This window comes from Elephas maximus, chromosome 9 (assembly GCF_024166365.1).
Source record: "Elephas maximus indicus isolate mEleMax1 chromosome 9, mEleMax1 primary haplotype, whole genome shotgun sequence".
NCBI classification, from domain to species: domain Eukaryota; kingdom Metazoa; phylum Chordata; class Mammalia; order Proboscidea; family Elephantidae; genus Elephas; species Elephas maximus.
In genome coordinates, this window is record NC_064827.1 from 88,344,099 (window position 1) to 88,359,807 (window position 15,709).

The 15,709-nt window shown below is 39.8% G+C and overlaps 1 protein-coding gene across 2 annotated transcripts in view; it reads left to right on the forward strand.

The window, feature by feature from the left end:
- LOC126083321 (aldehyde dehydrogenase 1A1-like) overlaps nt 1-15,709 on the forward strand; it is a 276,725-nt gene that overhangs the window by 25,699 nt on the left and 235,317 nt on the right. The window contains exons 4-8 of one of the 2 annotated variants that reach the window (XM_049896936.1): nt 3,294-3,423; nt 6,033-6,094; nt 8,506-8,634; nt 10,189-10,302; nt 15,075-15,177. The exons of the other annotated variant lie outside the window; for it this stretch is intronic. Of the exons in view, the coding sequence (XP_049752893.1) occupies nt 3,294-3,423; nt 6,033-6,094; nt 8,506-8,634; nt 10,189-10,302; nt 15,075-15,177 (538 nt within the window). The remainder of the gene's footprint in view (nt 1-3,293; nt 3,424-6,032; nt 6,095-8,505; nt 8,635-10,188; nt 10,303-15,074; nt 15,178-15,709) is intronic. 2 annotated transcript variants of the gene reach the window in all.

Consider the following 15,709-nt stretch of genomic DNA (forward strand, 5'->3'; position numbering starts at 1 on the left):
ATAATAAATGTTTATTATCTTTAGAATCTTAAACAGGCAGTAAAGAAGAGGCCTACAATCTTTTTTAATCAGCAGTAAAAGCAAACAAACAAAATAAACCCATTGCCATCAAGTCAATTCTGACTCATAGCGACCCTATAAGGGCAGAGTAGAACTGCCCCGTAGGGTTTCCAAGGAGTGCCTGGTGGATTTGAACTGCCAACCTTTTGGTTAACAGCCAAACTCTTAACCACTAAGATACCATCTTTTACACAAGGATTTAGCATAATTCAAAGTACGCAAAAATACAGAGCCAGAAGCTATGTGCAATAAAACTACATTAACCAAAATGTCCTGCAGGAAGAAAGCAGGATTTACTAAAACTTGGCTTCTCTCATTTATCTAATCTGTGCGTTATAGAGTGTTGAATGCCTCTGTCAGCAGAAGTTTCTCAGGGAAAAAATAGCAGACATACAGAAATCATGTTTGATTTAATTTTGAGATGATAGTATAATCCAAAGACAGAAGATGGTATAACAGAACATGTCATTCCCTCAGCTGCAGATTCCTGCCAGGTAACCACCCCAGCAGAATATTAGGTCTCAAAGAGCTCTTTAAAGTTCTGCTGAATAAAAGAAGGAAAAGAGAAGACAGGCTATTCTATAATGTTTAGTGCACCAGACTAGAAAAGGTTCAACTTTACAGCTTGGCCACTCAAATGATAATTATGACAATAGCAAATTTGAGAGTATCACAATTAAAAGAAAAAGAAAGTCTCGTTTTGTGAAGAAAATTCTGTGTATGTAGCAATTTGAATAATCATAAAAGTAACCACATTTGAAACATTTCAATTCATCTTAATTCATTTCTAATTTATAATCTAAACACTATGGCTCTTATCCTAGACTGGAGCATTCAGGGATGAAAGGTCTAGGTGTTACTCAAGTTTGTGTGACTAGACTGGTTATATCCAGATGGAAAGCAAAAATTAAAAAATAATTATTGAAGCATCATTAATAGGCACTGGCACTAAATTGTCACCCTCGGTTGGATTATACAATAGGTAAAACCCTGTTGGAACTCTGATCTGCCTTAGGAGATCTGTCCTTATTTTGTACAACAGACTTTTCCACATCTTTAAGTTTTGTTTCACTTTGCACAGTTCATTTTTAAGTGCATCTCTTTCTTCTCGCATTTTTACTATGAGTGTCAAGGAGAAACCACATGGCAATATTAAGATTTTGCTTAGAAATGTCATCAGCCAGATATTCAAGTTCATCACTTACAAATTCTACCTTCAACCAAATATTTGAGCTCATTTCAAACAAGTTCATTTCCACTCCATAAAAGCATCACCCACCTCCATTATCCAGGCACATGTTCATCATTTTCTTTTAAAGCCTCACCAGAAGCACATGTAATGTTCACATTTCTAGCAACACTCTGTTACTAGCGCCATGTGTATTCTCTAAGACGATAGAGACTTTCTCTGTCACTTCCTTCTGAGCCCTCACCAGAATTGCCTTTGATGTCCATAATTCTACCAACAGACTCTCAAAGGCAGTCTAGGCTTTTAATAAAAAAGGTATCTTAAAACTATTCTAGCCTCTACCCATTACCCAATTCCAAAACCACTTCCACATTTTTGGCATCTGTTAGAGCAGCACCCCACTTCTGGTACCAAATTGTCTCAGTTAGCTAGTGCTACTAAAACAGAAATACCACAAGTGGACAGCTTTAAAAGACAGAAATTTATTCTTTCACAGTTTAGGAGCCTAGTAGTCCAAATTCAGGACACCAACTCTAGGGGAAGGCTTTCTCCCTGTCTCAGCTCTGGGAGAAAGTCCTTGTCTGCTTTCAACATCTGTGGGCTCAGCATTCCTTGGAAATCTCCATGGATCTTGGCTTCAATCTTCCTCTGGGTCTATAGGTTCTCAGTGGAGGGACCCCAGTCCAAAGGACATGCTCCACTCTCAGCTCTTCTTTCTCAGTGGTAATGATGTTCCACACCTCTCACTCATTTCTCACTGGGCAGCTAACTGAAAGGTAGGTGGTTTAAACACACCAGCAGCTCTGTGGGAGAAAGTCTGCTTCTGTCCTATAGGGTTGCTATGAGTTGGAATCAACTCAATGGCAAGAGGTTAAGATAAAAGATGTGATTCAAGCAAGGGCATGACTTAAGTAAGGGTGTGATTTGAGTCGGAAACCCTGGTGGTGCAGTAATTAAGTGCTACGGCTGCTAACCAAAAGGTCAGCCGTTCGAATCCACCAGGCGCTCCTTGGAAACTCTATGGGGCAGTTCTGCTCTGTCTTATAGGGTCGCTATGAGTCAGAATCACTTGACGGCAATAGGTTACAGGTAATTTGAGTATACCCTCTTGTAAGGCTGTGACTCAAGATATACCCCACACTTATCCTGCCTCACTAACATATAGAGGCTAGGATTTATAACACATCAGAAAATGGGGGATAATTATATCAGATGACAAAATGGAGGACAACCACACGATACTGGGAATCATGGCCTAGCCAAGTTGACACATATTTGGGGGACACAATTCAATCTATAACAGTTGGTTTTCTGGAGCACACTCATAATATGATAGGAGGACCACTATGGTTTAGAAACCAGAATCCAATTACTATTTCTGCCTGGATCTTGCAACAAGACCTTAAGCTAGTTATTTTAACTATTTTTTTTACTTCTTGTCTTTTTAAATGAGGTTAGACAAGATAAGGTGACTTATTTATTCCATACCCAAATTTCTGTTAAAGGAAAAGCCAAACCCATTGCCATCAAGTTGATTCTGACTCAAAGCGACTCTATAGGACAGAGTAGAAATGGTTTCCAAGGTTGTAGTCTTTACAGAAGCAGACTGCCACACCTTTGTCCAGTGGAGCAGCTGATGGGTTGCAACTACTGATCTTTCAGTTAGCAACCAGGCGCTTTTACCACTGTGCTACCAGGGCTCCTACCAAAATTCTGTAACACATAATTATTCAAAATATTGGCAATATATATATTCACAAGGAGCCATGGTGGTGCAATGGTTAAAGCACTTAGCTGCTAACAGAATAGTTCGTGGTTGGAACCCATCAGGTGCTCCAGGGAAGAAAGATGTGGCACTCTGCTTCAGTAAAGATTACAGCCTTGGAAACCCTATGGGGTGGTTCTACTCTGTGTTGTAGGTTCACTATGAGTTGGAATTGACTTGACGGATAACGAGTTTGGTCTTGAGTATATATTTTCATATATATCCTTTAATCTAGAAATTTTCTGGAAGTTGAGATTTGACATTTGATCTGTTTTTCAGACACTAGAGTCAATGAATGCTGGAAAAGTATTTGCCAATTCGTATCTGATGGATTTAGGAGGCTGCATAAAAACACTACGCTACTGTGCAGGCTGGGCTGACAAGATCCAGGGTCGAACAATACCAATTGGTGAGTAGCTTTGAGAAACCACCAGGGATGGGGTAGGGCAGAGGAAATCACTACAGAGATGAATAATTCCAAACTCTTCCTTTTAAAAATGCCATCCAAACAAAGCAAATTTATTTTCTCCTTGACTTTGAGAAAATTCAGTTCTGAACCTGAAAGCTCTGTTAAGATTTATCAAATGGATTTTAAAATTGTTTCAGCATAATTCCACTGTATATTTTAGCAAACACTGAAGTAAGCACATTCTTTTGGCCACAACTACTGATTTAAGACAACTGGCTCTCTAAGGGCCCGAACTTTCAAAGGTGGCATCTGAACTTATATATTTGGGTTGTATTCAAAGAGTGACATTTATGACTATCTATAAAAAAAAAAAAAAAAATGTAATTATTGAAGCCTTTTTTCTTGTTTCAGAATGAGTATGTTATAGTCATCTGTACCTGGTTTAACTCAGTGTAATCAGACCAGGGAAATTCAACAAGCTAATTCACATTGATTTCTATCGAATAGCTTCAAAACAAGATGGCACTGGGTTTATAGCTGACTTAAGAAGTCATGTGAGTGAATGTATACATACGCCTTATTTTAGTGAAGGTATGCTCACACTGAGAAAGAAATGTGAAAAAGCACCAACTTCGAAGACAGTATGGGTGGAGTTTAATCCATATAAACTTATTGACTGTAGGATTACAACCACCTCCAGTCTGGTCCTGATGTGCACTTCCAGACTAATGGGAGCATCTAGTAGGTTTGAAGTGATATCTGGGAAGTTAAAAGGGGAGAGTGAGGCCATGGTGGTCCCAAGGAATTTGGTTATTTCAGTAATTGTTTATTTATCCTTTGACAAATGGGAAGTGCCATTTCAAGTCCAAATAGACCTTGATAAGGAGAGTTCTTGCTGTGATGGCCAGGAGGCATCTGTGGGAACTAGAGCAGAACAGGAAATAAAGCGCAATGTAAAATGCTCAGGTGGACCACATCAAACTCTGAGGCGTGTGACTCAGTCAAGTTCAGGTGGAAAGGAGTATCTTTTTTTCTGGCTTTTTATTTTATTTTTTCATGAATTAGGAGTATTTGCTTCTATTGTTCAATAGGTACAAAAAGAACATTTTAGAACAAGCCACTAGGAAAGGCTGTATATCTCATTGCTTTTAGGGACTTTTTTTTTTTCCTACTATTTTCTAACTTTAGTATTTTCTAAATTCTATTACTTTTTTCTTTTTTTTAAAGCTTGTTACTTGTAGAAGTTATAGCTGTCATAAATACATTTTATCATGGTTCTTCTCTTAACCACACACCTACTTCCTTTCTCTGTAAAACTTTGAGAATAGAATAATATAGAAAGCAGCCCTCTTACTCAGTGAGAAATAGAATCAATTACCTTTCAGATCTGTACGAATAACTTCAAATATAAGAATCCGCACATAGTCAATTCCTATGAGGCAGAGGTCAGATATACCTTCACCTTCCAGCCTTCATTACCAATTCTGACACCACCCGTCCCTCCCACAGCACTCTCTGCCTCTCTTCTGGATTCAATAATCTGTAGCAATGACCACACAGAACTCACAGACCATACTAATGGTTAAGTGGTTTATTAAGGAACAGGGTACAACTCGGAATCAGGATCAACAGGCTAGAACTCAGGGTCAGGGTTAGGAAGCATGTAGGCAAAGTCTCCCTTCTTCAGTGCGGGATAGCTCTCTCAGCTCTTCTTGACCTCGCAGGCCTCCTCTTGGTCCTTTCAGAAAGGCTCCTTTCAGGCCCTCGGGACAGGCTTCTCTTGACCCTGCCATTTATCAGTGCTGGCTCTGCCTCTGGGCCCCTTCTGGGCCTGTTGTTGTCTTCAGTGTTACAGCCCATGATCATGTTGCAGCTCCGTTAGAGGTTCCTTGCCTCCTCTCTCTCTGCTTCTTCTCTCTTTTTTCTTCTGCTCCTTCCTGCTACTTCTCTTCCTGCTTCTTTCTGTCTCAAAAACCTCTGTGAGCTTAGCTGCTTATATACTCCTTGTCAATTTCAAGGCATGGCCCCTCTCAGTGGGGGCCACAAACTGGCCAATCCCTTCTTGGTAGGCCACAGACACTTCATTTGCATAGTCAGGCTATAGTCACCGCAGTTTCACAATCTATTGACCAAGATCTGTAAGTTGCATACCAATCACAGGGCAGGCTGTGGCCCAGGACCAGACAAAAATGTATCAAACCTGTCTACAGCTTACCCAGGAAATGTCAATCAACCTGTACAAAAGTAACAAACTGTCTGGGGTAGAAACCCAGGGCAAAGGTAACTCCTTAGGGCTGAGGAGAAAAAATCTCTCAAGCTCTTTTTCCAAAGAACCAAGGCAAAAGGCTACATAAAGGAACTCATTTCACCACAAGATATTTTCAAGTTTTAAGCATCTTTGCTTTGACCTAACTCAGTCTCACAATTCCAATCATTCCAAATTACAACTTAGGGGCTCAAATTTTCATTTTGTAAGTACTGGGAGATACATATATATATATATATATATTTTTGCCTACACCTTCCTCTCACATAAGCCTTAAATCATCATTTCATGAATGTCAAATATATTTGTCTAAATATGATTCTGTGTATATTTTATTTTCCAGATGGAAACTTTTTTACTTATACAAGACATGAGCCTATTGGTGTGTGTGGTCAAATCATTCCTGTAAGTTGGTCTCCTGTATAATTTTCAATCTTAATAATAAAATTCTAAGTAGTTGTAAATCTATTCAATTCAGCCATGAAGCTTTCTCCAACACAAATGGATCCTTATGTATTTGCTAAATTCAGAGCAAATTGTAGGATATGTTGAACCTGAGTCTCCCTGTGACTCAATTTTCTGGATATCAACCTGGTTGTCCTGAAACAGTGGTGCCATTAAGCTTGGTGTGACCCAGTGCTGAAACTCCTGGTGTCCACCCCACAGGGACCTCTACCCATACTAGACCATACAGAATCCTTAGTAATGTTTACTATCAATTTTACTCACAGGATAATATGTGATAAACATAGTTTTAGATTGCTTAAATGTAATATTCTTAGATTATATGAATACTAACAACAAAACTGTTGTATACAGTCTACGTTGAATTACAACATTATCAGTTACGTTATTAGTCATTGAGCAAAATCTTTTTTAATTTTTCTCCTTCTTTAATTGCTACTTCTTTCTCAAAAAAGTTATTGGTATAGGTTCACAAATTCTGATTGCTACAATACTGTAGCTAAAACACCAGAAACTTTGACAAAATCAGTGACTAGAAAACCCCAAGTAGCAACAGAAACAACAGCGAGGGCTTGTAGTGCTTGCAGACGAAACCACGTGATTCAAAGCAGGGTTGTAACGCGATAATAATGACAGCTCTGACCTGAGTGCGTTAGAAAATTCAAAAGATAAATTAGCATAGAGCTTTAGCCTTGTAGGTATATTGATACATGTAAACTGGGCTTTCGAAAAATGTTTTGTTAGTACAACTACAGGGATATTTTTACAAAAAATAATAAATTTCTGCTGAAGTACAGCAAAAAATTTTACAAACAGTCATTTTGGTGTCACCCCATCTGACAGTGTCAACCAGTATGGGCCACACTCTCTCGTGACAACACTGTCCAGAAACCTCTCTGTATCTTGATATATCCCTGGAGTGTGTTTCAATATTACAGCATCGACAAACCGTAACCTTTTACTCTATGGGTTTTTTTGAAAACCAAGTCGTATTGCATATTCTTTGTAAGATCCATGCTTTACATGCATGTGGCAAAATGGCCATCGCCAGCCCATCTGCCTCAGGACACCATTTTAGGGAAATGTCCTAGGCCCTACTACTCTCCAACACATGTTATCTCCATGTTGGGACTTCACATCATGGAGAATAGTAGCAATCAGATTGTTCAAACCCTAAAAGAATCTCGTTTTTAAATTTAAAATTCAGGAAAAAGTGCCAGAGGTATTTGGAGCACTATAGGGAACATATCCTGCCCTTAGATAAGAAGCTCTGATGCTCCACATTCCTCTCAGAAAAGGTAGGATTCTAAGGCATCAGGAAGATTTCCTTTGAAGCCCAACAAACAGGAGACGACCTAAATGATTTCACTTTGGCTGGTGTATCCAAAAAATGCCAAAAGAAAAGATGATGAAGGGTCCGGAAGCTGAATCTCTTGCTCCAATGAGATTGGAACATTTGGAATGATTCATTAGTTCAAAAAAAATCGCTAAAAGCTGTATAATCCTGAATACTAATATTTTTTTTTAATATTAGCTAATATTTATTGTACTATGGTGAATGGCGGAGCCCTGGTGGTGCAGTAGTTAAGAGATAGCTTGGCTGCTAACCAAAAGGTCAGCAGTTTGAAGCCACCAGCCGCTCCTTAGAAGCCTTGTGGAGCAGCTCTACTCTGTCCTATAGGGTAGCTATGAGTCGGAATCGACCTGACAGCAACGGGTTTTACGGTGAACTAGCCACTGAGTGGTCACTGTTCATAAGCACTTGGCCTACGTTCTCGATTAGTTCTCAGGACAGCCCTCTAAGGTGGAGAGGACTGTTTTCAGCATTTACAGCTTGACAACACACAGAGAGCAAATAACTTGTGTGAGTTCACATGGCTGGCCAGGGATCGAGCCAACCCTAGACTTCTTGGTTTTTTAACAACATTTTAGTCTTAAAAATAAGTGCTATTTAATAATATTACTGGGTAAACAATTACAGTAAATGACCTACTGGAGGAAGGGAATAATTACACTTTTTTAACGCAGGTAACTTACAGTATGTTTAATAGTAAGGGTGGACTCTCAAGCCATGCAGTGGTATTTTTCATAATGGGAAAAGAACTCAAAACAACAGGAGTTGAATAATTTTAGAACTCTTTCCTGCTCCTTCCCCACACCTAATTTATCTAGAGCTTTTTAGCATTCACAATTTGCTTTTAGCAATGAATTTAAGTAAACTATTCCATATGATTACACAAAACTACTACAATTACCATTTAACATCTACAAGGTGTGCATAATGTAAAAGTTCGATTAGCAAATGTGCTTTCCAGCACTAAAAAGACTCTATTGTTCTATATTCATCATAGTGGAATTTCCCACTGATTCTGGTCATTTGGAAGATAGGACCTGCCCTTAGTTGTGGAAACACCGTGATTCTCAAACCAGCAGAGCAAACCCCTCTCACAGCTCTTCATGTGGCATCTTTAATAAAAGAGGTAAGTGTCCTAAATTGAAATAGACACAGGAACTCAGGTGTCCTAATTTATAATGGGAAGACCTCCGTGGGCGCTACGGTAAACTCCATTCTCAGCAAATGGCTCCTTGTCCAATGGTGGGGACGTCTTTAGCGTGGTCACTGGCTTGGATTTCTGGCAGTCAACCCAAATGAGCCGCTGCTCAGAGATGCCAAACTCCAAGGCTCAGTGTCACACAGCCATCTTATGATCACTTTTCTCTTTCTTTTGCACATCTCTTGTGAACACAAATTTGTGTTGAAATTCATTTGGCTTCCTTTCAAATGTTAAAGTGTAAGTTGGTTTGTAACTGCCATGAATGCTCTGCAAAGTTGTTTAAACTAGTCCACCCAAGGAGTCTCTGGGTAGTGCAAAGGGTTAACCTTTTTTGCTTTGCTGCTCATTGAAAGATTGGTGGTTAGAGGCCACTCAGACGCACCTCACAAGAAAGGCCTGGCAATCTACTTCCAAAAATCAGCTATTAAAAACCCTATGAAGTACAGTTCTGCTCTGACACACATGGAGTCACCATGAGTCAGCATCAGCTCGATGACAGCTGATTAGACCACCCAGATGCTCCCTGGTTTGCAGCTGCAGCGTCACATGGCATTCTTCCTCTGTCTCTCTGCCTCTGTGTATCTTTTCCTCCTCTTTTATAAAGACACCAGTCCTATAGGACCAGGACCCAACCTGCTCCAGTATGACCATGTCACCCTAATTAATAACATCTTCAAAGACCCTATTTCCAAAAAGAATCACACTCACAGGTACAGGAGGTAAGATTTCAACGAATCTTTTTGGGAGATAAAATTCAATTCATAACACAGACACACCATCTTTTTGAGTTACTATTATGAAATTAAGGAGCCCTGTCAGTGCAATGGTTAAGCACTTAGTTACTAACTGAAAGGTCAGCACTTTGAACCCAACTGTGGCTCCAGGTTAGAAAAGACCTGGCAATCTGCTCCTGAAAAGATCACAGCGTAGGAAACCCTATGGGGCAGTTCTACCCTGTCCTGTAGGGAGCTGTGAGTTGGAATTGACTCAAGGCCCACCACCACCACCGCCACGTTCTGAAATTTGAGACAGCTGTCATTCGGACAATGCCTAAGTCAAATGTGGTTTTATCATGAGGAGAAACGGTCCCGTGATACTGAACATTTGAAGTTATTTTATGTGGACTAAGAAATTAAATAACAGTAATAAAACTCCTTAAGTGAATTTTTCTTAGTTGGTGGTACAGTGGTTAAGCACCTGGCTGCAAACCAAATGGTGGTAGTTTGAACCCAGCAGCCACTCTACAGGAGAAAGTTGTGACAGTCTGTTCCCATAAACTTTGCAGCCTTGGAAACTCTGTGGGAGAGCACTACTCTGTCCTCTAGGGTCACTAGGGGTAGGAATTGGCTTAAGAGCAATGGGTTTTGGAGGAAAATTTACAAGATTCGCATAGAGACAGCCTCAATCTCATAACCTCCTCTTCTTTCATAGTATTAAATTCTCTGTTCTGCTGTAAGTTTTTTGCTTTATGCCTTTTAGGCAGGGTTTCCTCCAGGGGTGGTGAATATTGTGCCCGGTTATGGGCCCACCGCAGGAGCAGCCATTTCATCCCACATGGACATTGACAAAGTGGCGTTCACAGGATCAACAGAGGTGAGATCATTTACTCAGGCTGGCAATAATGAATGCCAGCCTCTCCAGTGGTCAGAAGCATGCTTTGCGTAACAATTTTTGAGCCGACACTTCCTTAAAACAAAAGTCCCCTCTAATGATTTATGCCTTATTCTCGCCTTCACGTATGTTTATAGAACATAAGCAGCTGTGGTTTGGAGGAGACGAAATATCTGCAGCAAACTCAGGAGACCAGAGTAAATGGTTCTTAGCATGTTTATTATCTTCTCTGCCAGTTAGGCCTTGGTGTATGATTAGTAACGTTTACGGTAGAAAATATAAATTAGGCCACAGTGATTTGTATGAATGAACGTAATTTTATTATTGTGTAGGTTCTGAAAATTAAATAGCAGAGCCTGACCCTCAGCTCCTTGTTTGGGGGCTCTCACTTCCCTGGACATCCTGAAAGGGAGCCAGAAGCCCAGCTGCCCTGGATGTTCCTTTGGGCCCAGCCTCACTTCTCTGCCTTCTTTCTGGCTCCAGCTTGATCATCCAGAACTTGAAAGAACTCAGCCATGGGCACTGCGAGGAAAGACAGGAGGAACAAAGAGAGAACAGTTTCTTTCTCTGTTTGGGGAATGAGTTCCTATCTATTGAGATGATTTTCTGTCCTAAGCAAAGGAATGGGGTGAAAGCACATTGTTATCAAGCAGAAACATTCTTGAGCCATTCTGTTAGAGCACGTGGCACTGCTAAATATTCAGTGCAAGAAATAACGCATGCTTCTTTTTGTATGGAGGATGAGGGATGAGAGTACCCCCATCTTATACAGCTGCTAACACAAGTCAGAAGGCACAGAGCTCTGGGAGGGGGTTCACAGGATGGAATGCTAATGTCTAATTGGGTGATAAAAATTTCTCTGGGTTTCGAAAAATGATTCAGGTGACATCTCTCCAGTGCAAATCTATGTTTAATTTACTTTTCTTAATCGACTTTTAGGGGTTTGATTTATTCCCACAAAATTTTTAGAAAAGATGAAAGCATTAGTAGATTAATTAACACTGTGTATTAATGCACAATAGCAGGAACGCTGATGGTGCAGCGGTTAAGTGCTCAGCTACTAACTGAAAGGTTGGCGGTTCGAACCCACCAGCTGCTCTTTGGGAGAAAGAGGTGGCTGTCTAATTCCCTAAAGATTACAGCCTTGGAAACTCCATGAGACAGTTCTACTCTGTCCTGTAGGGTCGCTATGGATCGAAATCATCTTGACAGCAATGTTTTTTTTATTTTTTATTGTGTTATATATCCTAGTTGCTCTCCCCTTAATGAGACAGCACACTCCTTCCCTCCACTCTCTGTATTCATATCCATCCGGCCAGCTTCAGACAGGAGATGCCAACAAAACCTCATGTGTCTACTTGATCCAAGAAGCTCATTCTTCACCAGTATCATTTTCTAGCCCATAGTCCAGTCCAATCTCTGTCTGAAGACTTAGCTTTAGGAATGGTTCTTGTCTTGGGCTAATAGAAGGTCTGGGGACCATGACCTCCGGGGTCATTCTAGTCTCAGTCAGACCATTGAGTCTGGTCTTTTTATGAGAATCTGGGGTCTGCATCCCACTGCTCTCCTGCTCCCTCAGGGGCTCTTTTTTATGTCCCCTTTCAGGACAGTCATTGGTTATAGCCAGATACCATCTAGTTTTTCTGTTCTCACGCTGAGGTAGTCTCTGATTTATGTGGCCCTTTCTGTCTCTTGGGCTCATAATTACCTTGCATCTTTGGTGTTCTTCATTCTCCTTTGCCCCAGGTATGTTGAGACCAATTGATGCATCTTAGATGGCCGCTTGCTAGCGTTTAAGACCCCAGAGGCCACTCTCCAAAGTGGGATGCAGAATGTTTTCTTAATAGATTTTATTATGCCCATTGACTTAGATGTCCCCTGAAACCATGGTCCCCAAACCCCCACGCCTGCTATGCTGGCCTTTGAAGTGTTCAGTTTATTCAGGAAACTGCTTTTGGTTTAGTCCAGTTTTTCTGACCTCTCCTGTATTGTGTGTTGTCTTTCCCTTCACCTAAAATAGTTCTTATCTACTATCTAAGTAGTGAAAACCCTGCACCCTCCCCCTCCCTCCCCCCTCTCGTAACCATCAAAGAATATTCTCTTCTCTGTTTAAACTATTTCTCGAATTCTTATAATAGTGGTCTTATACAATATTTGTACTTTTGTAGCACAGTAATTTCACTCAGCATAATGCCTTCCAGATACCTCCATATTATGAAATGTTTCACAGATTCATTGTTGTTCTCTATTGATGCGTAATATTCCATTGTGTGAATATACCACAATTTATTTATGCATTCATCCATTGATGGGCCCCTTGGTTGCTTCCATCTTTTTGCTATTGTAAACAGTGCTACAATGAACATGGGTTTGCATATATCTGTTTGTGTAAAGGCTCTTATTTCTCTAGGATATATTCCAAGGAGTGGGATTGCTGGATTATATGGTAGTTCTATTTCAAGTTTTTTATGGAAGTACCAAGTCGATTTCCAAAGTGGTTGTATCATTTTACATTCCCACCAGCAGTTTATAAGTGTTCTAGTCTCTCCACAACCTCTCCAACATTTGTTATTTTGGTTTTTTTCTGAATTAATACCAGCCTTGTTGGAGTGAGATGGAATCTCAAGAAAACTACTGAGACTAACAGAAGAGTTCAGCAGAGTATCAGGATACAAGATAAACACAGAAAAATCAGTTGGATTTCCCTACACCAACAAAAAGAACATTGAAGAGGAAATCACCAAGTCAATACCATTTACAGTAGCCCCCAAGAAGATAAAATACTTAGGAATAAATCTTACCAGAGATGTAAAAGACCCATACACAGAAAACTACAAGACAGTACTGCAAGAAACCAAAAGAGACCTACATAAGTGGAAAAACATACATTGCTCATGGAGAGAAGACTTAACATTGTAAAAATGTCTATTCTACAAAAAGCAATCTATAAATACAATGATTTTCTGATCCAAATTCCAATGACATTTTTTAATGAGATGGTGAAACAAATCACCAACTTCATATGCAAGGGAAAGAGACCCCAGATAACTAAAACATTAGTGAAAAAGAACAAAGTGGGAGGCCTCACTCTACCTGTTTTTAGAACCTATTATACCGCCACAGTAGTCAAAACAGCCTGGTACTGGTAAAACAGATACATAGACTAATGGAACAGAATTGAGAACCAGACATAAATCCATCCATATATGAGCAGCTAATATTTGACAAAGACCCCAGGTCTGTTAAATGGGGAAAAGACAGTCTCTTTAACAAGTGGTTCTGGCATAACTGGATGTCCATCTGCAAAAAAATGAAACAAGGCCTATACCTCACACCATGCACAAAAACCAATTCGAAATGGATCAAAGACCTAAATATAAAATCTAAAACAATAAAGATCATGGAAAAAAAATAGGGACAATGGTAGGAGTGCTAATACATGGCATACAGTATACAAAACTTTACTAACAATGCAGAAGAAAAACTAGATAATTGGGAGCTCCTAAAAATCAAACATCTATGCTCATCCAAAGACTTCACCAAAAGAATAAAAAGATTACCTTGAGACTGGGAAAAAGTTTTTAGCTATGACATTTCTGATCAGCGTCTAATGTCTAAAATCTACGTGATACTGCAAAAACTCAACTACAAAAAGACAAATAACCCAATTAAAAATGGGCAAAGGAAATGAACAGGCACTTCACTAAAGAAGCCATTCAGGTGGCTAACAGGTACATGAGGAAATGCTCAAGATCATTAGCCATTAGAGAAATGCAAATCGAAACTACAATGAGATTTTTTTTTTTTTAATACACAGTAGCAGGTAATTAAATAACCACATAAAATTTAAACATACACTCATTAAGCCTGTACTAATCTTTTGTTTAGTCTGGATGAAAACTTTTTATTAAGGTCTGATATAGAGTTAGGAGTTTCTATGTTAATGGGTTGCTATGTTCTTAAGCCAAATCTAATTTGAAAAACATTTTGCTGCGTTACCTAAATGAAAACAAAAAATGCCACCCTCTTCATTGAGGTTGTTGCACAACAAGCTTATGCAGCTGAAATCCACATCTTTTAGCCATGAGAAATCCTAATACTTGTTCTGTTGTATAGTAAAAACAACCCAAAGAATAAAAGAATCAAAATAAATCATTTAAAAAAAAGTGAAGATCATTTTAGTGGATCGAGGTTTCAACGAAAATAATGAAGAATAATTATAAAACAGGCCAAGTTTTATAGATGAAAAAACAAAAACACTACAGAAAATAACTTTGATGGTAAGAGATCCACAAAGGAAGAAAAAAAAAAAAATTCTAGAAACAATGTCTTTCTCTGAAGAGAGGCAACTAGCGTTAAAGAAAAATCTAGAACAGTAGATTCCAGCCAACTGAGACAGAAGCACAGAGTACAGATCCAATTTCTTACCTCTAGCTATACTGTTCAAAGATATAGCATGAGAGAGAGAAGTGTGTCAGCCACCACAGAAGGGAGCCCACAGTGGTAGATCCTACTGAGGGAAGTATGCGCTGGTAGGACTTTGTCACTGCTACCAAGGACGTAACAATCTGTTGGGATGAGACAGACTCTGAAGTAGTCCTTACAAAGGTGCCAGATCTTGAAAGTTTCCATTTTGAATGGTTTTCCCAAATGAAATTTAACTGTGGCACACATTTCCTATAAATTTCAAACACTAAATGAACCTGTCTTCGTGAAAGCAGATTAAACCTCCCCTTTGTCTCGCTCCATTTCAGGTGGGCAAAATGATCAAAGAAGCTGCCGGGAAAAGCAATCTGAAGAGGGTGGCCCTGGAGCTGGGTGGAAAGAGCCCCTGCATTGTGTTTGCTGATGCTGACTGTAGGTATCAGCCGCTGGGCTAACTTTTCACCCGGCGTCTTTGGTGGTATCTGATAGTGCTGTACAGTGAACTTGAATTTTACAAAAGGGTTTGCTTTGAACATCAAAGTGTAAGGCATGAATCAGAGTCCAAAATTACTCTTGAAAAATCTCATAAATTGTCCTGAAGTTATAGCCTAAAGGCAGGTCTAACATATACACCCTTTCTCCCTGGATTGGAAGAGATTACTATTTCCTCAGTGGAACCCCAAAGTAGATGGTTTGCATTTAGGGGTTGTATTAGTTTCCTAGAGCTACCTTATCAAAGAATTGTATACTAGTGGCTTAAAACCATAGCGATGTGTTCTCTGACAGCGCTAGAGGATAGAAGTCTGAAATCAAGGGGCACAGGGCCATGGCCACTCCCAAAGCCTCTAGCAGAAGATCCTTCCCTGCCTCTTCCAGCTTCTGCTGGCCCCACGTGTCCACTGGCTTATGGCAGCACAACTCCATTCTCTGCCACTGCGGTCACACAGCCATCTTTTCCCTGTGT